The following is a 22,172-nucleotide window of genomic DNA, read 5'->3' on the forward strand; positions in this document are numbered from 1 at the left end:
AAAATAAATAAACGTTAAAAAAAAAATTTAAAAAAAAATTGCTGGATTTAACTTATAATTTGTTAAGGATTTTGCATATGTGTTCATGAATGATACTATACTGGTCAATAATTTTTTTGTAAGATTTTTGTCCCATTTAGTTTAATTTTGACACTAAGAATTCAGTGAATACCTGACATGCTAAAAATAAGTAAGGTGGGATCAGTTAACTTTCCCTCCATGCATTTGTCAAATAACACTAGAGCATTTTCTCTAAAATAAATATATCCATAAAATGAACTGGGTCTCTTCATAAATGGTGAGCAAACAAGGCATTTTAGTTATAGTTTGTAAATATCAAGAATTAGTAAGAATTAATTTTATTTTTCCTTTACTTGATATTTACCTTTTGAATGATCATAAAATAAATGCTCATGATAAACCATTTATAATGTACTTACATAAAGGCAATAAAAAATATCCATTATCCTACCCAAGGCATGGTTTTTCCATTCTTTCTACATTATTTTTAAGCATAATGACGGTGTTGTATTTCATTATCCCATTTTCCCTTTGCTTCTCACCATGAGGATTTTTCCATACAATTAAAAACTTGACAGGGGCGCCTGGGTGGCGCAGTCGGTTAAGCGTCCGACTTCAGCCAGGTCACGATCTCACGGTCTGTGAGTTCGAGCCCCGCGTCAGGCTCTGGGCTGATGGCTCAGAGCCTGGAGCCTGTTTCCGATTCTGTGTCTCCCTCTCTCTGCCCCTCCCCCATTCATGCTCTGTCTTTCTCTGTCCCCAAAATAAATAAACGTTGAAAAAAAAATTTTTTTTAAAAACTTGACAAACATCTTTTTTTTTTTTAAGATTTAAAAAAAAAATTTTTTTTAATGTTTATTTATTTTTGAGACAGAGAGAAACAGAGCATGAGCAGGGGTGGGGCAGAGAGAGAGGGAGACACAGAATCGGAAGCAGGCTCCAGGCTCTGAGCTGTTGGCACAGAGCCTGACGCGGTGCTCAAACTCACAAACTGTGAGATCGTGACCTGAGCTGAAGTCAAACGCTTAACCGACTGGGCCACCCAGGCGCCCCTTAAGATTTTAAGTAATCTCTACACCAATGTGGGGCTCAAACGCACAACCCCAAGATCCAGAGTCGCAGGCTCCGCCTAATGAGCCAGACAGACACTGCACCCCCACTTTTGGGGCAAACACCTTTTTTAAAGGAATTCCTGTTGCTGGCTAAAAATTTTCATTATCACAGAAAACATTCTGTAAGCGAAAATCTGGTGAAAAAGAATTTTGGGTCAAAAAATATAAACTTAAAAAAAAAGTATCAACTTTTTAGGGGTGCCTAGGTAGGTCCAGTCAGCTGAATGTGCAACTCTCAGTCTCGGGATTGGACCCCATGTTGGGTGTGGAGATTACTTAAAAATGAAATTAAAATAAATAAATAAATGACCTTTCAGAAATTTAAATGATGAAATTAAAAATACTATTATGAATTATTCCAAATACCTATCCTTCATTTTCCCTAAAGTTTAAAGGTTGGTGATGTAAATGAATTACTCTGAAACAAAAACAAAAACAAACAACAACAAGAAAAAACCCCCCAAAAAAGCCCACACCAAACCTGTTGTGTTTACCAAATGTACAAGGGACTTAATATAAGATTTTTTTTTTTAATGTTAATTTATTTTTGAGAGAGACAGAGATAGAATGCCAGTGGGTTAGGGACAGAGAGAGAAAGAGACACACAGAAGCAGAAGCAGGCTCCAGGCTCTGAGCTGTCAGCACAGAGCCCGACGTGGGGCTTGAACTCATGGACCACAAGATCATGACCTGAGCCAAAGTCAGACACCCAACCGACTGAGCCACCCAGGCACCTCTAATAAAAGATTTTTGTTGGGGTGTCTGGGTGGCTCAGTTGGTTGAGTATCTGACTCTCGATTTCGGCTTAGGTCATGATCTCATGGTCCTGAGATCAAGCCCCTAGTCGGGCTCTACACTGGGTGTGGAACCCGTTTAAGATTCTCTCTCCCTCTCCCTCTGCCCTTCCCCCATGCACTTGCATGATCCCTCTCTCTCTCTCTCAAAACTAAACATTAAAAAAAAAAAAAGCACCTTAAAACTTCCATTTGTAAATTTTATTTTTTTAAGTAGGCTCCATACTTGACATGGGGCTTGAACTCAGGACCCTGAGATCAAGAGTCACACATTATACAGAGCCTGAGCCAGCCAGGCACCCCAATTTGTAACAGGTTCATCAATATATATATATTTTTTTAATGTTTACTTATTTTTTAAAGAGAGAGAGCATGAGTGGGGGAGGGGCAGAGAGAGAGAGGGAGACACAGAATCCGAAGCAGGCTCTAGGCTCTGAGCTGTCAACACAGAGCCGGACATGGGGCTCGAACTCACAGACCAAGAGATCATGACCTGAGCTGAAGTCGGACACTCAACCGACTGAGCCACCCAGGCGCCCCTCAATAGATGTATTTTAAGATGGCACGTTAACAATTTTGTTTATACTTTTATACCACTGCTACAAAATTCACCCTTACGCCTCATGACAGCAGTATAGTACACAAGACTATCATGAAATCAGTAATTTAAATTCATGTCTACTTATATTGGAAAAATAGCAATAGGTTACTGTATTAAGTATTTTCAGCCTACACCATATACATGTGATTTTAAGACTCTTTTCCAGTTACTCTGCCGTCCACTGCATGGATCACCAACCCACAGGATGGAAGGAAGCCACTGATTTAGAAACTAAAGCAACCACATAAGGAAAACATAAAACAATGTTTAATTTGAAGAACAAATTAAATATAGTCACGTTTAAGTCATTCCTGTATTTTATGCTGGGCTGCTGCTAAGTGACATATGTCTAGTCTTAACAAACTGATACTCGTTAAAAAAAAAAAAACAACACAAAACCTGATACTCATGTTTTCTTAGTTATACCTCTATAAATGAAACTTCTTAAAATCTAGAACTTAATCTGAAATAAGCCTTAAAACAGAGAAATCTACAGGCCCCTGAGTGACTCAGTCAGTCGAGCGTCTGACTCTTGATTTTGGCTCAGGTTGTGATCTCACCATCTGTGGGAATGAGCCCCGTGTCAGACTCTGCACTGACAGCACAGGACCTGCTTGGACTTCTCTCTCCCTCTACCCCGCTTCAGTGCTCTCTCTCTCTCCAAAATAAACAAATAAAATTAAATGAATGAATAAATTAATTTACCCAAACCTTTCAACTATATTTTACTTAGCTTTCTGCAGATAGTTTATACAACTGTCACTGCACTACGTCTGAATCAAAGGAAATTATAAAAACAACCTTTTTCTGGACAAAAAGATAAAACATTAGGAGCACTTGTATGACTCAGTCGTTAAGTGGCCAAGTCTTGATTTTAGCTCAGGTAATGATCTCACCGCTCATGAGTTTGAGCCCTGCATTGGGCTCTGTGCTGACACTGTGTAGTCTACTTGGGCTTCTCTGTCTCCCTTACTCTCTGACCCTCCCTCTCTCTCAAAAATAAATAAAAAACATTAAAAAAAATTAGTACCAACACTGGATTAAAAAAGAAAAAAAACACTGAAATGTGTACACTTCCTGTAAAAAAAATAGAAAAATGAGAGAAATATATAACTTACAAAGTGAAAACCTCCCATATTCCCACAACCCTGAAGAGAACAAAGCCAGTATTTAAAATACATCAAGAAGAGGGGTGCCTGGGTGTTTCAGTCAGCCAAGTGTCCAACTTTGGCTTAGGTCATGATCTCATGGTTTGTGAGTTCAAGCCTTGCATCAGAGCTCACTGTTTTGAGTGTGGAGCCCGCTTTGGATCCTCTGTCCTCCTCTCTCTGCCCCTCCTCCACTCGTGCTCTCTCTCTCAAATTAAATAAATAGAAAGATAGATAGATAGATAGATAGATAGATAGATAAAACACAAGGAGAGTCCAATTTAAATAAGTGAATTCTTTTGCACAATATATTCACCCTCTGAAGAACTAATTTTGTAACCTTGTATTTTCATCTATCATCTCTGCTTAAAAGCAAGGCACATGTATATCTTCATTCTCCAAGAACAAAAATTATTACTCACATACTAGGTGACTTATGCAACACTAAACTAGTGACACCCAATTTTCTCAAATTCATCAGTGAACTTAGTTGGCAGCTTGCCTCTCAGGAGCTATAATGAAATTTTATTCTAATTCTGTCTAAGGCTTAGAACCAATCACAGTTTTGAAGAGTCCTTCCTGTCTTTCCTGTCCTATACAGGTCTTCATCTTCAGGATCGTTTTATTTCTTTTACCCAATTAATGTTAATCTGCTTTTAATAATTATCCTATTGTACATCTTTAATTTTGAAAAAGTTACCTTAATTGTAGCATCCTCTGAAGCAGAGACCATAACACTGAACACAGGATGGAAAATTACTCGAGTGACTGGACTCCTATGACCACTCAATGCGTATTTTTCTGGTGGACGGGGAATCCATTCTTTTGGGTCTCGTTTCTGACCAAGCGGTCCACCCGACGTAAATTCTTCTTTTGCTTCATTTAGTTTTGATTCTAGTTCCATAACCTTAAGAAGGAACACATAGTTATATACAGATAGATTCTGATAAAAAGAAGATATTTGATATTTTTAAGAAATCAGTTTGCAGGATTCTTGAAAAAATTTTGGTAATTTACAAAGCATTCATCAATTTTAACTGAAAATGATCTATATGATATACCACCAAAATTTTAGTAGTGTGATACAACTGAAACTTGAGAAAAATTCACTCCAATTGTGTCAAATATTTAACTGAAAAAAAATATTTTTCAATTTATATCTACCAATTAAAGGAAGGACAGTGCACCTTTATAAAACCTAACATGCATCTATGTGTTGGCTACTTTTCTAAGAGCTTTTTCTGGATTAACTCATGTTATAAAAATGGTATTTATTTATTCTAACTTCACCTACTAAGGGTATAAATTTTAGGACCAGAATATTATTTGCTGCCTTCACTTTACAGATAAAAATAAGAGCTCAGCAGGGTGTCCAACTCCAGCTCAGGTCATGTTCTCACAGTTCATGAGTTCGATCCCCACATTAGGCTCTGTGCTGAAAGCTTCAGATCCTGTCTCCTCTCTTTACCCCTCCCCTGCTCACTCCCTCTTCTTTCTCAACAATAAACATTAAAAAAAACCCCACAAATAAATAAAAAAATAAAAGCTCAGAGATGAAAATGACTTGTCTAAGAGCACACTTTAGTGTTCTTTCCCCAACATCATGTTGGCTACATGCTTTCTTCCCTTCTAAGTGCACAAATGAGTTCTTTTTGGTATCAATTCCCTGAAGTCAGGGTTGTGTAGATTACATGGAGCCAATACCTGGGATGCATGATTTAGCATGTATCAGCAATGACCTGTCTAGGTCAAAGTTTTTTAATGCATAAAAATGTATTTTCATTTACCTTTCAAGATTAAATATAATTATTAATTAATGCAGAATAATTGATGTTAATATTTTCAGAAAGTTTATATAGTTAACACTCCGAATACAAGTGACTTTAAAGAAAGAAGATACAGATACCTTCTTTTGTAATCTAATGACGGATGTCCACTTTTTTTCCAAAAGACCAGCATATTTCTTATCTAATTCTTCATTCTAGAGAAAAAAATGAGAACCTTTTGAAAAATGGCTCACCTACAATAGTTCAAACCATACAGACCATTCATCTAAGCCCAAATGTTAATAAATATCTGATTATACCAAAAAGGGGGGGTGAAAACCTAGTACCAAAGTAAACCACAATAACAAAAGATTTATGAACAGCTGAGGTGACTGTTAACCTCTAATACTTGAGTAAAAATCCACCTATTAAATACTATATGAATAATTGTAAGGTCAAACATACCATATCTAATTCAGCTTCCTTTTTAAAAACTGAATATGCCTCTTCATAGCCATTTGAACGAAGATAATCTGCTATAGCTCGATTTCTGAAAGAAAACAAATTCAAATTTTTACTTCTACCAAATCTGATTTCCATGTTAAAGAAATATTTCATTTAAAATCTCATAAATCTTATGACATTCTTTTAAGAGTATTCCCTTCCAAATCCAAGTCTTTCACAAAAAAGGAACCTTCCCCAAAAGCCTCTAAAACATTTAGCCCTGCCATAGTACGTCCAAAATACTGTAACATTATTCCTGAGCTTTTAGTTGTAAGTTTCTAATGTACTGCTTACCTTACAAGATGTGGGCATTCTATGGATCAAGATATGGCTTATATAACAGCTATCAATTTGTGACAGTAATCATCAATTTTTTTCATGTTTACATTTAGCCTTCCTTTACTACTTGTTATGTTTAGCAGATGCTCAAGGACTAGCAACTGAAATTTAGTTGTACACAGAATTGTTCTGATAAATTATAATTAATATGCATTTAATATTAGAGATAACTTTAAACCATTAGAGTGGACGAAAAAGGTGGCACAGGCTATAAACTTAGTACAATATCACAGTATGAGACATTCATTTAGAATTAGAAAGAACTCAAAGGTTAGAAAAGCTGAATTAGCAGATGCCTCTTTATGCTCTCCTTATAATTTTTCAAAGAGAAAATCAACTACCTCCCTCCTAAAGCAACCTATTCCAATGTCTCTCAAATTTTTGGAGCCCTAACTACCACTGTAACAAATAGTTGTTTGTTTGAGATTTCCTGTAAAACATTTTCATTTAAATAATTTGGAAGTTAATATGTATGCAAGGTTAAACAAAATTTAAACATATAAGTACACAATAAAATATCCTTTCCACCACTGACCTCCCTGAGGTAACCACTTTATTAGTGTTTTGCATATTCAGAGACAATCTACCTATACACACACATTCCTGCATATTCTTCTAGAGGTGATCAATATTTGTTTTTTAAAACAGAATGCAATACACTATATACAAAAAGTCTTACACACAATATCCCATACACCCACTTAATCTTAACCATCATTCTTTATCAGCAGATATAAATCTGCCTTTTAAAAAAATATTGTATTCCATTATAGAGACATATGCTTTTGCTACCACAAACAATGATGCTATGACTATCCTTTCAAAGCCACTGCCCACTTAATGCTTTAGGAAATAAAAACACTCTAGTAGTATTGTAGAATTGGTGGAATCCAGTTTTAATTCAATGGCATGCTAAAAATAAAGCAAACAGTAGAGAAAGATAATAGGGAGTTATATCAAACACTTTATATATTCCAGGTAATTATTAGCATACCAAAAATTAAAGCATTAATAACTAGTGGAAGATAGGGTCAAGCACATCACATTCATGAACACAGGGGCTGAGGAAAGGTAAATTCTTACTATTACTGTGAGTCTGTGTCTGTGTGCTGCTCATATCATAGCCTGTACCTTCTGGCCTGTTCTACTAATGGATAACTTGATTCGTAAGAAGTGTCTTCTTTACATGGAGCTGAAATCTACTTCGTTTTAATTTCCACCACGTAGTTCTACTTGGGCCTTCCGAAAGAATACAAAATAGGAAGGCAGTGGATCTCTCAAAATATTCCATCAAATATTGTGTTGTCAAAGCCTGTGTTACAAACCTTCAACAAAAGTAAATTTCCCTTTGGTTAGAATATCCCAAATAATAAGGGAAACAAAGAAGTTAAAAGACATACCTATTTCTTAGCTTTATTTTCTTCTTAAAAAATGTCAAGGGTAAACAAATAATATATAGAACTTGTAAATACTTAATGTTCCTACCTAGCTCTTACCTCAGGGTCAAGCCCTAATCCCTGAAACTGCCCAAACATACTGCACACAGCTTACAACCTTGAAGTTCATAAAACATGTAATATGCACATGTAATACATGGCACAAATTATAACAATTATGATCTTAATGGGCTTATTTTTTTGTAAAGATACATAAATGGTGGTACTTTTCAGGTAAGAATAGTAAAAGGAGAAAAATGCAAAACGACTATTCCTTTTCCTTATTAAAAAAAAAAAAAGTCCCAACATTTTCAGATTACCACTGCATTCAGTATAGTCTTCTCATACCATGTTCTTTGCCCATACATTCACATCACCATGGATACGTATGTATGGCTTTTAACTAAATAAATTATCTGTTAATTTTGTTCACGTCATGAAAATCTTAACGTTGTCAGTAAATGTTCATCCATGACATCCTAGTTATTTAATACTCAAACACAATACTCCATGATGTAGATGGAGCAAATTTTATTCAAGCAATTACCTATTGCTGGACTTTCAAGGCTATTTCTAATTTTTCATCATCTTAAGCAATGTTGTAAACAAACACTCATATAAAGCCTTTCTCACATCTTTACATTTGAATCAAATGATGCTACAAATTGAATGTTATGTGTGTTATCCTCCTATATCCACCCACCCCAATTCTTACACTTAAACCTAATATTTGGGGACGGGACTTTTGGAGGTGCTTAGGTCATGAGAGCAGAGCCCTCATGAATGAGATTAATGCCCTTATAAAAAAAAGACTATGAACCAGGAAGCAAGCATCACCAGACACTAAATCTGCCAAGTGCCTTGATCTTGGACTTTCCAGACTCTAGAACTGTAAGAAATAAATCTCTGTTGTTTATAAGCCTCCTAGTTTACAGTATTTTATTACAGTAGCCTGGACAAAGACAAAAATTATATACATTTTTAGGACATTTTGATAGCTACTTTCAAATTGCTCTCCATAGTTGTACCAATTTATATTCCTAACAGCAGTTATGAATGCCATCCCTTCACCATCTTTACTTTTCAAATATTTGGTTTAGCCTTTACTGATTAAAAAACAAAACAAAACAGTTTTGGGGTGCCTGGGTGGTTCAGTCGGTTAAGGGTCCAGCTCTTGATTTCGGCTCGGGTCATGATCTCACGGTTCTTGAGTTCAAGCCTCGCATCTGGCTCCGTGCTCACAGTGTGGAGCCTGCTTGGGATTCTCTCTCTTGCTTCCTCTCTCTCTCAAAATAAATAAATAAACTTTAGAAACAAACAAAAACCAACAGTTTTTATCCTTTGATTCTGTTTATGTAACTTTTATAAAAAGTGAATTAAATGTTAAATTTTTAAAACTTGTGCAACATTTTTCTAAGGTCTGTGTGGCTTAACCCAACATTTGCATTTTAAAAAGTTATGTGGCAAATGTAATCAATTAGAAGTTGTAGATGACTCCAAATATGCATAAAGCAGCACCTCATTATAGTTGTATGTCACACTTACAGGTTTTGGGGTTTTTTTAAAATTTTTTTTTTAACGTTTATTTATTTTTGAGACAGAGAGAGACAGAGCATGAGCAGGGGAGGGTCAGAGAGAGAGGGAGACACAGAATCTGAAACAGGCTCCAGGCTCTGAGCTGTCAGCACAGAGCCCGACGCGGGGCTCGAACTCACGGACCGTGAGTTCACGACCTGAGCCAAAGTCGGACGCTTAACCGACTGAGCCACCCAGGCGCCCCTACAGGTTTTTTTTTTTTTTTTAAAGTAGGCTCTACATCCAGCACAGTGACCAACATGGACCCCAAACTCAGAACTCTCAGATCAAGACCTGAGGTGAGATCAAGATTCAGAAGCTTAACTGAGTGAACCACCCAGGCACCGCCACATTTATACTTTTTAAAAAATGTTAAATCCTGTTTAAAAACATTCACTGTCTCTTTTGATCCTAAAAAAATTCTACTAAAGTACATACAAAAGCATATTACCCCTGAATTATATATTGGTAGACTGATTTATCTAAGGCCACAAAACTAGCATGTAGTGAAATAATTTAGGATAATAATTCTAAAAAACATTTACTGAGTGGATGGGGAAGAAACTAGCTAAGTAGGTGGAGCTCTGCACCTCCCTCCTTTAACTGGAGCTGTCCCATATTTATATACTTCCATATATTGTATTTTTCATAAGTGCTTTAAAAATGGACTTACACTGCTCTTTAAAAAGCCCTACACCCAAATCCTTGAAACCAAAAATGACTCACACTCTTAACCACTAGGCTTTTGTTTTGGTAACTGACTAGATGCGAGAGACAGGAGAACACAGTTGATTCATAAGTTTCTAGTGAATTGTAGTACCACTCACTTGGACAGACAGGGGAAAAAGAGAACGAAGAAAAAGAGGCAGGCATATGACAAGTTCAGTTTTAAACCTTCTTACTTGAAGTAGCTATAAGATATTTAAGTAAAGATACACGATATAAGAGGTAACTAGACGTACAGGTGACATGTTTGAGAAAGAGACCTGACATAAGAAGAGGACTGGGAAAATCAGCAAACAGGTAGCAGTGATTTGAACAATGTAAGTGGTGACAGACAATTCAGAAGAAGGTATATATTGGGGGGGGAGGACTAGAATGTAACTGATGGAACTTTGACAGATACCAACATTCAAGAAGTAAGACAATTAAGAGATGTCAGCAAGCCAATGAAGATGGAAGTTTCAAAGAAATGGAGATGTGTAACAGTGACAAAGATCTGAGAGAGGTCATCCAGAGTCTAAAAAGTGTCCAAGTAATCTGGCTTCTAAGACGTCCCTGCCTGTCTACTTTACCAAGTACAGTGTCACAACCTAAGTGGCCTCAGTATTCCATTCCACACTAAGGTTTCAAATGAGCACTGGAGTCAGGGAGCAGCAGTGAGTTGAGAATATCAGGGATGGGTTCTCTTTTTATTGTTAAAAAGATTGTTATTCATTAACACTATGATATCTACGAAAGTTTGGAAAGAGAGATCACATAGCATTACTAATATAACAAAGAACCACCAAAGAGCAAGATACATATATGAAAATATAGCAAACAAATTAGAACCTAAGTTTAAATGAGTCTGACGCCATTAGGGATAGCTGAACCCAGTGAATGTGGAACCTCTGTCAGGGAAGGTGTATCACAATCACTTAACCTAAGAATAAATTAAGACAGACGAATCTCTAGGTTCTAACAGCCTAATGGTGCTTCCAGAGTTTCAGCTGTTGATCTAGAGTTGATTTTCAGCAGTTTTATTAAGGTTGGAAGAGTGGACATCAAGGCACAAGTTTATAATCATCTCTCCAACAAACTCCATATACATGATTTAAATTAATCTATTAAGTCTCAAGAGATGCAGAAAAACAACTAATCACTAGAATCAAAGCAGGATTCATGCAGAACATAAAAGGTAATTCTGAGTAGATCCAAACCAGTAACCTCATATACAAATCAGAGAAAATGGTTAAAATCAAAGGGAAGAACTGAGATGAAGGACTTTTATCCATGAACGAACAGAATGGCTACATAGAGCTTAGCTTACATATGGAAATACTCTAGTGAAACTATCACAAGTGAGATCTGTGTTTGCTTTCTACTTTTTTTTTTAATGTTTATTTATTTCTGAGACAGAGAGAGACAGAGCATGAGTGGGGGAGGGGCAGAGGGCAAGGGAGACACAGAATCTGAAGCAGGCTCCAGGCTCTGAGCTGTCAGCACAGAGCCCGATACGGGGCTGGAACTCACAAACCGTGAGATCATGACCTGAGCTGAAGTCGGTCGCTCAACCAACTGAGCCACCCAGGCTCAAAGCCACCCAGGACAAAGTCCTTTCCTACCAAAGGCTGTACTTTTTTCTACCACTTTTATATTGTTACTTTAACACTTGGGCTTTCACATCCTTTGGATTCAAGTTTTATTTAGTACAACCTACGGTACTATTTGCTGAACAGTACTTTTTCCTATCGATGTGAAATGCCATGTAACATATACTAAATTTCCATAGATAAAATGAGCTTGTCTCTGAATATGTTCCCCTAACCTATGCGCCTATTACAAAAATATTTTACTTACTACTTTTACAGCAATGTTTGGGTATCTGGTACAATTAGTTCCTTTCTCACTAATCCTTTAAATTTTTCCTTAACTATTTTTCTGCATTTTCTTCTTCCAGATGAACTTCAGAATCAATCTGGTCAAATTCAGAAAAATTCTGTTTAGATTTTAATTGGGATTGTATTTGATTTTATTAATAATTTGGGAGCTCTGACATCTTTCCACTATTCATTTATTTTCACTAGAAACAGGGCAAAGAAGTCTTTTCTACAACATTACCCCAAAACAAAAACGACTTAATTCTAACTACTGATTCTTTTTTATTTTTTTTAACGTAATCCCTACACCCAACATGGGCCTTGAACTCACAACCTCAAGGTCAAGAGTTGCATGCTCTACCAACTGAGCTAGCCAAGTGCCCCTCCTCTGAGTTCATTTTATGTTGCCTTTTTTGTTACTGTACTGTTCATTTATGTCTTTTCTCTTTATTCATCCAGTTTTATTTTATGCTCTTTGTTTCTTTAATTTATATTTTATTTTATGGTCTTTCTTTTTTTTTCAACGTTTTTATTTATTTTTGGGACAGAGAGAGACAGAGCATGAACGGGGGAGGGGCAGAGAGAGAGGGAGACACAGAATCGGAAACAGGCTCCAGGCTCTGAGCCATCAGCCCAGAGCCCGACGCGGGGCTCGAACTCACGGACCGCGAGATCGTGACCTGGCTGAAGTCGGACGCTTAACCGACTGCGCCACCCAGGCGCCCCAATTAATTTCTGCTTTTAAAAAAAATAATTCTTTCCCTCTGCTTCCGTTGGGCTTATTTTATTGTCTTATTCTTGAACTGAATGTGTGGTTCATTTCTGACCTTTGTTTTTTTTAAAAGATTCATTAGACTATCTAATTTTCTGTATGCTCTGTTGGCTACACCCTACAGGTTTTTATTGTAAGTACCCTCATTATTATCAATGTCTTCATTTATTAAGTTACATGCTGTTCTTTGAACTTCAAGTATTTAGAAGTACATTTTAAAAAAATATTTAGGGGGGGGGAGAGGGAGAGAGAGAAAGAATGAATCCCAAACAGGCTCCATGCTGTCAGTACAGAGCCCAACGTGGGGCTTGAACTCATGAATTGTGAGATCATAACCTGAGTCAAAATTAAGAGTCAGATGCTTAACCAACTAAGCTACCCAGCTGTCCCTAGAAGTACATTTTAACATTTTTTTAAGTTTATTTATTTATTTTGAGAGAGAGAGAGCACACAATCAGAGAGAGAGAGAGAGAGAGAGAGAGAGAGAATCCCAAACAGACTCTGCACCACCAGCACAGAGCCCAATGCAGGGCTGGAACTCATGAACTTTAAGATCATTACCTGAGCTGAAGTTGGATGCTTAAGCGACTGAGCCACTCAGGTGCCCCTAGAATTACATTTTAAAACATCCACATGGATAGATTTCTCTTAGCTCTCCTTTTCCTACTAATTTTCATTTTATTTCATTACAGTCAGCAAATGAGTCCTATGAGATTTCTGCATTTTTGGAATTTGAGATTTTTCTTTGCAGTCCTATCCATGGGAACTTTTTCCTTAGTATCTGTAACTCTAAGTGGGAAAAGTGTGTAACTTAAGAATTGTTCATTCAACTTTTACTTGCCATTCACTTATGGAAGAAAAAAAAAAAATTAACCCCTAACATGTAAAAAAGGCTCACAGAAATCCATTTAGGAGCCCATCTTGAAAAAGGTATGTAATGACAAATCCACCCAACTAACACAGTAATCAAAAGAAGAATAGGAAAATGTTCTAAACTTGGGGCGCCTGGGTGGCTCAGTCGGTTAAGCGTCCAACTTTGGATCAGGTCATGATCTCATGGCTTAGGAGTTCAAGCCCCGCATCAGGTTCTGTGCCCACAGCTCAGAACCTAGAACCTGCTTCAGATTCTGTGTCTCCCCCTGCCCCCAGCTCCTCTCCTGCCCACGGTCTATCTCTCAAAAATAAATAAACATTAAAAAAAAAATTAGCAAAATGTTTCAAACTCAACAAATGGTATACATTAAATATGTACAGTTCTTTGTGTCAATTATACTACAATACAGCTGTTAACCAAAAAAGGAATACAAGAATGGGAAAGTTGTGGAAAAAAAGAATTAGGGGTGAGCAACAAATCAAACAAAGTACAAATATTATCAACCAGGACAACCTAAAACAAAACAAAACAAAACAAAACAGACTTTCTTCATCTTTCATGGAGAAAGATCAATGGGTAAAATCTCATACAAAAATAGAGGTGTAAGCTTATTTTGTTAAGAGTTAACTATGAGATGAACTAACAGGTAATATCATTTCCAAATTCACAGAGTGACAAAAAATACTAAAAAGAGATTGTAAAGTATAATTCTATTTTACAAATCTTAAGAAAAAAAGATGCTCATGAAATTTTTGCAAATACTTGAAAAACATCTGAAAAGACTATAATATACAGGCAATGGGGGCCACCATTGGAAAATGGGACTGAAAAACTGAGGAGGGAGCAATGTTTGCATTTTGACACATGTTAATTCTGGTGATAGAACTGTGTTTAATGAATAGTGAACTTAAAATTAGGAAACTCATTCTGACTCTAATACTAGTCATGAAATTGGTAATTTTAATTTCTCCCATCCTCAATTTATCTGTAAAAGAAAGATATTTGTCATATCCACATAAACGTTTTTGTTATTATTCAATATTTGTATGCCCCAGAGTGGTAAAAACAAAGAAGGCAGGCAATATACATTTGCTGAGTTGAGTCACACTTATTAGTACCGATCAAATTATTGTTTTCCAGTACATCAAAATTCTTTTCATTTTTTACCCCCAAAATACCTCATCCTGTTAATTTTTTAAAATTTATTTATTTTGAGAGAGAGAGAGAGAGAGCGCGCGCACACGTGCACAGGGTAGGGGCAGCGAGAAAGGAGGAGAGAAGATCTCAAGCAGGCTCTGCACTACCAGCAGAGCCTGATGTGGGGCTTGAACTCACAAACTCTGATATCATGACCTGAGCCGAAACCAAGAGTCCGATGCTTAACTGACTGGACGCCACCCAAGCAACTCCAACTTACTTATTCTTTTTAAAAAACATTTATTATTTATTTTGAGAGAGGGCGGGAGAGACAGAGAGAGAGAAACATGAGCAGGGGAGGGATAGAGAGAGAGAGAATCCTAAGCAGGCTCCACAGCATCAGCACAGAACCTGATGCAGGGCTCAATCTCAGGAACCATGATATCACGATCTGAGCTGAAATCAAGAGTCAGATGCTTAACTGACTGAGGCACCCAGGCAGGCGCCTCTATTTATTCTTTTTAAAGTTTACTTATTTACTTTTGAGAGGGGTAGGCAGAGAGAGGAAAGAGGGAGGGTCCCAAGCAGGCCCTGCGCTGTCAGAGCAGAACTTGATGTGGGGCTTGAAACCAGGAACCATGAATCACAACCTGAGCCGAAATCAAGAATCATAAAGAGTCAGACCCTTAACCAACTGAGCCACCCAGGTGCCCCTCCAAGAATTTTAAAAGCTAATTGGTGCTAGACTTCAAGCTGTATTACAAAGCTGTAGTCATCAAGACAGTATGGTACTGGCACAGGAACAGACACTTAGATCAATGGAACAGAACAGAGAATCCCGAAACGGACCCACAAATGTATGGCCAACTAATCTTTGACAGAGCAGGAAAGAATATCCAATGGAATAAAGACAGTCTCTTCAGCAAGTGGTGCTGGGAAAACTGGACAGCGACAGGCAGAAAAATGAACCTGCACCACTTTCTTACACCATACACAAAAATAACCTCAAAATGGATGGAAGACCTAAATTTAAGACAGGAAGCCATCAAAATCCTCAAGGAGAAAGCAAGCAAAAACCGCTCTGATCTTGGCCGCAGCAACTTCTTACTCAACACATCTCCGGAGGCAAGGAAACAAAAGCAAAAATGAACTATTGGGACCTCATCAAATTAAAAAACCTTCTGCACAGTGAAGCAAACAATCAGCAAAACTGAAAGGCAACTGATAGAATGGGAGAAGATATTTGCAAACGACATATCAGATAAAGGGTTAGTATCCAAAATCTATAAACAACTTATCAAACTCAACAACCAAAAAACAAATAATCCAGTGACGAAATGGGCACAAGACATGAATAGACACTTCTCCAAAGAAGACATCCAGATGCCCAACCGACACATGAAAACATGCTCAACATCACTCATCATCAGGGAAATACAAATCAAAACCACAATGAGATACCACCTCACACCTGTCAGAATGGCAAACATTAACAACTCAGGCAACAACAGATGTTGGCGAGGATGCGGAGAGACAGAATCTCTTTTGTGCTGCTGGTGGGAATGTAAGCTGGTGCAGCCACTCTGGAAAACCGTATGGAGGTGCCTCAAAAAATTAAAAATCGAACTACCCTACGACCCAGCAATTGCACTACTAGGCATTTATCCACGGGATACAAAAGGGGCACATGCACCCCAATGTTTTTAGCAACACTATCAACAATAGCCAAAGTACGGAAAGAGCCTAAATGTCCACTGGTGGATGAATGGATAAAGAAGATGTGGTATACATCTACAACGGAGTATTACTCGGCAACTAAAGAATGAAATTTTGCCATTTGCAACTACATGGATGGAACTAGAAGGTATTATCCTAAGCAAAATTAGAGAAAGACAAATATCATATGACTTCATTCATATGAGGATTTTAAGATACAAAACAGATGAACATAAGGGAAGGGAAAGGAAGTAAAAATAATATAAAAACGGGGAGGGGGACAAAAACATTAGAGCCTCTTAAATATGGAAAACAAACAGAGGGTTACTGGAAGGGTTGTGGGAGGAGGGATGGGCTAAATGGGTAAGGGGCATTAAGGAATCTACTCCTGAAATCATTGTTGCACTACATGCTAACTTGAATGTAAATTGAAAAAATAAATACGGACACCCGGGTGGCTTAGTCGGTTAAGCGTCCAACTTCGGCTCAGGTCATGATCTCACGATTCGTGAGTTTGAGCCCCACGTCAGGCTCTGCTGACACCTCAGAGCTTGGAGCCTGCTTTGGATTCTGTGTCTCCCTCTCCCTGCCCCTCTCCTCTTCGTTCTTTGTCTCTCTCAAAATTAATACTACTCAAAATTAATTAATACTAATCGGTATCCAACCTGTTAGAAATGCTAAAATGTTACAAAGGCAAACTGAATGCCAAAATGTATCTTACTTGTAAGAAGTATATAAACATTTGTTTCTGTCTCTCATAATATATATTCCATAATACTTTCAAAAATGGTAGAAAAAGCAAAAACCATCATCTTATTTCCTTACTAAAAACTCCAAGATTTTTTCTATTCCCCAAATTCCTAAATGTAAATTCCCTAAATTTACATTTATATCTAACACAAATATTATTTGCTTAATGAGCACTTTTAGGTCAATTCTTCCCTAAAATTCTCTACAAATTTAGCCACCTGAAATTAGGTTCTTTCATCAATTGATTTTTATTCAAATTAAAATCTCTATTTTTGGCCATAATGTTTAAATATTAATCTTGATTATGAGGGTAATAAGGCACACACAAGGCATCTAGAAGAAAAAAGTCTGAACTGACTTAGAAACAAGAATGACTAAAAACCAGACATACCTTCAATAACACAAAAGTACATATGTAGATTTATTACTTATAATATTTCTAATTACAAAATAGTGGAAACTACCTAAATGTTCATATACGGGAGAATGGTTGAAAAAACTATGGTATATACAGAGTAGAGTACTATTTAGCTGTTAAAAGGGGGAAAAAAAAAAAGGATCTCTATGAACTGATACAGAGTGAGTTGCAGGAGATACTGCTAACTGAAAAAAAGCCAAGTGCAAAAGAGCACTTATAGTATGCTACCTATTGCTTAAGAAAGGAGAAACAAGAAAACATACATGTATCTCTCTTATCTTTATTAAACAATGCATGAAGTTGGTTCCTACATGGGGTAAGGAGGGAGGAACTTAGAAGGGATTCAGAAGAGTAATACTTGTGAGTATACATTTTTGTACAGATAATGTTCTAAATATCCAAAATATTAAATTAACAAGGATGGGAAGGCAGAGGAAATGCAAAACACACAAAACTAAAAAAACTAGAACCTATGAACCCAACTACATTTCAAATGAATAACAAAACCATGGGAAGAGGGAGAGAAACCAGGGCGAGTTTCCAACTAATCCAAGTAATTTACAAACACAGCAGAGTGGATGGCGGGGGGGGGGGGGGGGGGGGGGGGAAGAACTGCATACAAATTCTAAACCCTTTCCAGGATGTGTAGTGAGAGTGTAACAACTCTGAAACTATTTTGGAAGTACTACAGGATTGAGCAAATGAGTCAAAGCCTTGCTATTGCTGGCAGACAGGGTCTTGCTACAGAAGAAAGATACAAATATGGTAGGGAGGAAAACAAGAAACAACATAGTGAGAATAGACTGAAAATTAGAAGTACCAGGATAGCTTAATGATTTCTAAAATAAGTATGTGTACATGCCTTTGTGTTATCAGTGGTTCTCAACTGGGGGAGATTTTGCCCTCCCCCGCCAAGAGGAGAGTTGGCAATGTCTGGAGACATTTTTATTGTGGCATTTAGTAGAGGCATCCTTGGGTAGAGGCCAAGGATGTTGCTAAACAACCAGCAGTGTACAGGGCAGATCCCACACCAAGGAATTATTCAGCCCAACACGTTAACAATGCCAAGAGTGAGAAACCTTAATACACATGTGTACCAAGGTACCTGTATATGTGTTTACAAATACATATTTCTTGGTTCTGTCTACTTTAAGGACCAAGAAGCAAACACCCATATCTTATATAGTACCCATATCTTGATGTCTAATACCATTCTCCACTAAGAGAAACCAAGGCTTATTGGAGCAATGACTGATTCTAGGATTAATGCAGGATGGGTGCACAATAAGCCTGGAACACCTTGTGATGCTAGAAAGTAAGAAAGTGCCCACAGACAGGGCCATATATAAGAGCCAACTGAAGGGGCTCCTATGGAAGTCTGGAATATTCAAACAGCAAAAGTATAAGAAAAGTAATGAATGATAAGAGCTACTGAAAATTTAGAGGAGTTCATACCAATAATGAAAGAACAAGTAAATAAAAAGGAGTGGAAGAAAAGTCCCTTGATTACAGTAAAATGCTGAGTGATGACTAGTAAATGTGGAATGAGTGGTTGTGTAAAGAATATCATCACTTTGCAACCACTATAGTAAAGAACGGTTCAGGCAAGAATTATCCATGGATGTTAAATCTAGTGGGGGAATATTTGATGGAAATAAGAATGTTTTGCATGGTCTGCTTATATTTATGGAAAAGTAAATAATAGTAACTATACACTATACAGTGGAGAAATCAGGCATCTTGACTAAGGGATCAAAATTAGCATCACTACAGAGGGGCAGATAGACATGATGCGTCTCTAGACATGATATCCTAAGAAGACAAATTACTTATGTAGTTTTCTGGCCAAGAATATATACCCTGAATCTAATCATGAAGAAACATTAGATACAAAATGAGAAACACGCTATTAAAAAAACCCAAAAAACAAAAACTATTCTTCAAAACTATTAACGTCCTCAACAACAAAGAAAGGTTGAGGAAATGTTCCAGATTAAATAAGACTAAAGAGTGGGGCACCTGGGTGGCTCAGTTAGTTAAGCATCTGACTTCAGCTCAAGTCATGATCTCACAGTCCATGAGTTCGAGACCCGCATCGGGCTCTGTGCTGACAGCTCAGAGCCTGGAGCCTGCTTCGGATTCTGTGTCTGCCTCTCTCTCTGCCCCTCCCCTGTTCATGCTCTGTCTCTCTCTGTCTCAAAAATAAATAAAAAAACATTAAAAAAAAAAAAAAGACTAAGGAGATATTCAAATAAATGTCTAAATACATTACCTAACCCTGGACTGGGTTACTAGAGAATATACTAGAGAGAAAAGAGGTGGGGGGTGAGAGGGAAACTTTGCCATAAGGACATTATTGGGTCAACTGACAAAACTGGAATATGCAAAGCAGATTAAATCAATAAATGTATCAATGTTAAATTTACACAAATGGCTAACTGTCCTGTGGTTTTATAGAATATCCTTAGTCTTAGGAACTGCACACCCAAGTATCTGGGATAAAGACCTTTTTCTTTTTTTAAGTTTATTTATTGAGAGAGAGAGAGAGAGAGAGAGAGAGAGAGAGAGCGCATGCAAGCATGGGAGGGGCAGTGAGAGAGTGAGAGAGACAGAGAATCCCAGGCAGGCTCTGCACTGCCAGCATGAGGCCCAATGTGGGGCTCAAAGTCACCAAGTGTGAGATCATGACCTGAGCCTAAATCAAGAGTCGGATACTTTGCCGACTGAGCCACCCAGGTGCCCCTGGGGTAAAGATCCTTAATGTATGCAACCTACTCCCAAATGGTTTAAGAAAAAACACTGCACATGTACACACACACACACACACACACACACACACACACACACAGGTGCAGACTGCAAATGATAAAACAAATGGTACAAAAATGGTACAAAACAACAAGTGAAATGGATAAAATGTAATTAAATATTCTTTGTACCAATCTTACAACTTACCTCTAAATTTGAAATTATTTCCAACTAAAGTTTTATAAAAAGCCACAGAAAATTTTTTTTAAAAATTTAGAACATGAAGCTAAAGTACTCCTCTATATTCTTTACCTTATAAAAATAGAATGCTATAAAATACTATAAAACAGCAGTGGTCAAATCATCTTATGCCTCTCATTAATGCATTTGCATTAATACTATGTTATCCACCTCATAAAGATCAAATTCTCTAATAGCCACTGGCTGATAAAAGATAAAAAATACAAGAAGGCAAAGGAAAGGCATTAGCAACAACAAAAAAAGCTTTCGTTTTCCGAATACACAGATTCTAGACAAAAAAAAATTTAGAAGAGCTTTGAATCCTCTATCTTCCTGCTGAACATATTTAAGACAAGCTTAGGATAAAACTTATCCCAAGTAACTTACTAGTCTGTTCTGCTTTAAACTTCTACACAACAAAGTCCTAAGGGTAAATAACACTATTTCAAAATAAGACCCAGTTTTAACTGCCCAAACCAGTATCTGAACACTAACAATACTTTAGGAATCTAAGAATAGATCTCCCAAATCTGTTATTTTAACTAACTACTTTGTCTTTTATGAAAGGATTTTTTTAAAAAAACACAAAACAGAGAGACTTACAGTTCATCTCGTTGTCTCTGGGACAGCACCATTTTGGCTGTAATATCAAGCTTCTTTGATATAGTGGTATGTCCCTCCTTTGGGAAATCAAAAAGCGTTGTGATCCCTGGATTTATAATTAAATATGCCACTAAGTGGCGTCCACACAGGGGAAGACGATTCTTTTACAAGTGAATCCAACCAGTATCAGGAGATAGTCAACAAATAGGGTTCATTCCACCTAAGGAGAAAAAGAGAGAAAGAGAGAAGATAATTTCTTTCACTTAGAATTTAAATTATTTCTGCATTACTATTTGCAGTTTATACTTTCAAAGACGATTTACTGTGATGCTAATGAATGGTAGGGGACGTTTTGTTATGATCGTATTAGTACGTATTTTAAACTATCTTTTTACTGAGCTTAAACAGCACTATTTTCAAATTTACCCATTCCCAACGATGTCACCAGCCAGATAATATAGATATCAATTTTGTTAAAATTCAAATATTAACATATAACTTCTCTAGACTATAATCTCCCTCCAAGTAAAAAAATCAGGGTGTGTGGTGGAACATGTGACTCTTAATCTTGGGGTTATAGGTTCAAGCCCAATGTTGGGTGTAGAGATTACTTAAAAATAAAATCTTAAAAAAGACAAAAAAATACAAATTCTAATTTACAAAAAACACATAATCTGAAAAAAAGGAGGATTTCAATGTCCACAAGCCAAAGAAGTTAACCGTAACTGATAATCTTCAAGACTGAGTATTAGTCACTAATAATCTTAGTTGATATTATTTATAATGTAAATTACTTAGCAATCACATGCCCTCTTAACTAATGCGTTTAATGGAAGAAACAATTTAATTTTATTTCAACTTATTTTGTGTTCTTTAGAGGCATGTGTTTTAGGGCCACCTGGATGGCTCAGTCAGTTAAGCATCTGACTCTTGGTTTCAGCTCAGGTCATGATCTCACCGTTTCATGAGTTCAAGCCCTGCATTGGGCTCTGCGCTGGTGGGGCGGAGCCTGCTTGGGATTCATTCTCCTTCTCTC

At 37.1% G+C, this 22,172-nt stretch overlaps 1 protein-coding gene across 3 annotated transcripts in view; it reads right to left on the bottom strand.

The window, feature by feature from the left end:
- The window catches only part of PAFAH1B1 (platelet activating factor acetylhydrolase 1b regulatory subunit 1), a 77,010-nt gene that overhangs the window by 18,381 nt on the left and 36,457 nt on the right, over positions 1-22,172 (bottom strand). For 2 of the 3 annotated variants that reach the window (XM_043583432.1, XM_043583434.1), the window contains 4 exons: positions 21,137-21,356; positions 5,908-5,992; positions 5,583-5,657; positions 4,377-4,583 (listed from right to left, as the gene is read on the bottom strand). In XM_043583432.1, coding sequence (XP_043439367.1) covers positions 4,377-4,583; positions 5,583-5,657; positions 5,908-5,992; positions 21,137-21,168 — 399 coding nt within the window. In that variant the 5' untranslated portion in view covers positions 21,169-21,356. Of the gene's footprint in view, positions 1-4,376; positions 4,584-5,582; positions 5,658-5,907; positions 5,993-7,368; positions 7,525-21,136; positions 21,357-22,172 lie in introns of those variants that run through there. The other variant, XM_043583435.1, reaches the window with a different exon arrangement.

The sequence above is a fragment of the Prionailurus bengalensis genome, chromosome E1 (assembly GCF_016509475.1).
Source record: "Prionailurus bengalensis isolate Pbe53 chromosome E1, Fcat_Pben_1.1_paternal_pri, whole genome shotgun sequence".
Classification (NCBI taxonomy): Eukaryota; Metazoa; Chordata; class Mammalia; order Carnivora; family Felidae; genus Prionailurus; species Prionailurus bengalensis.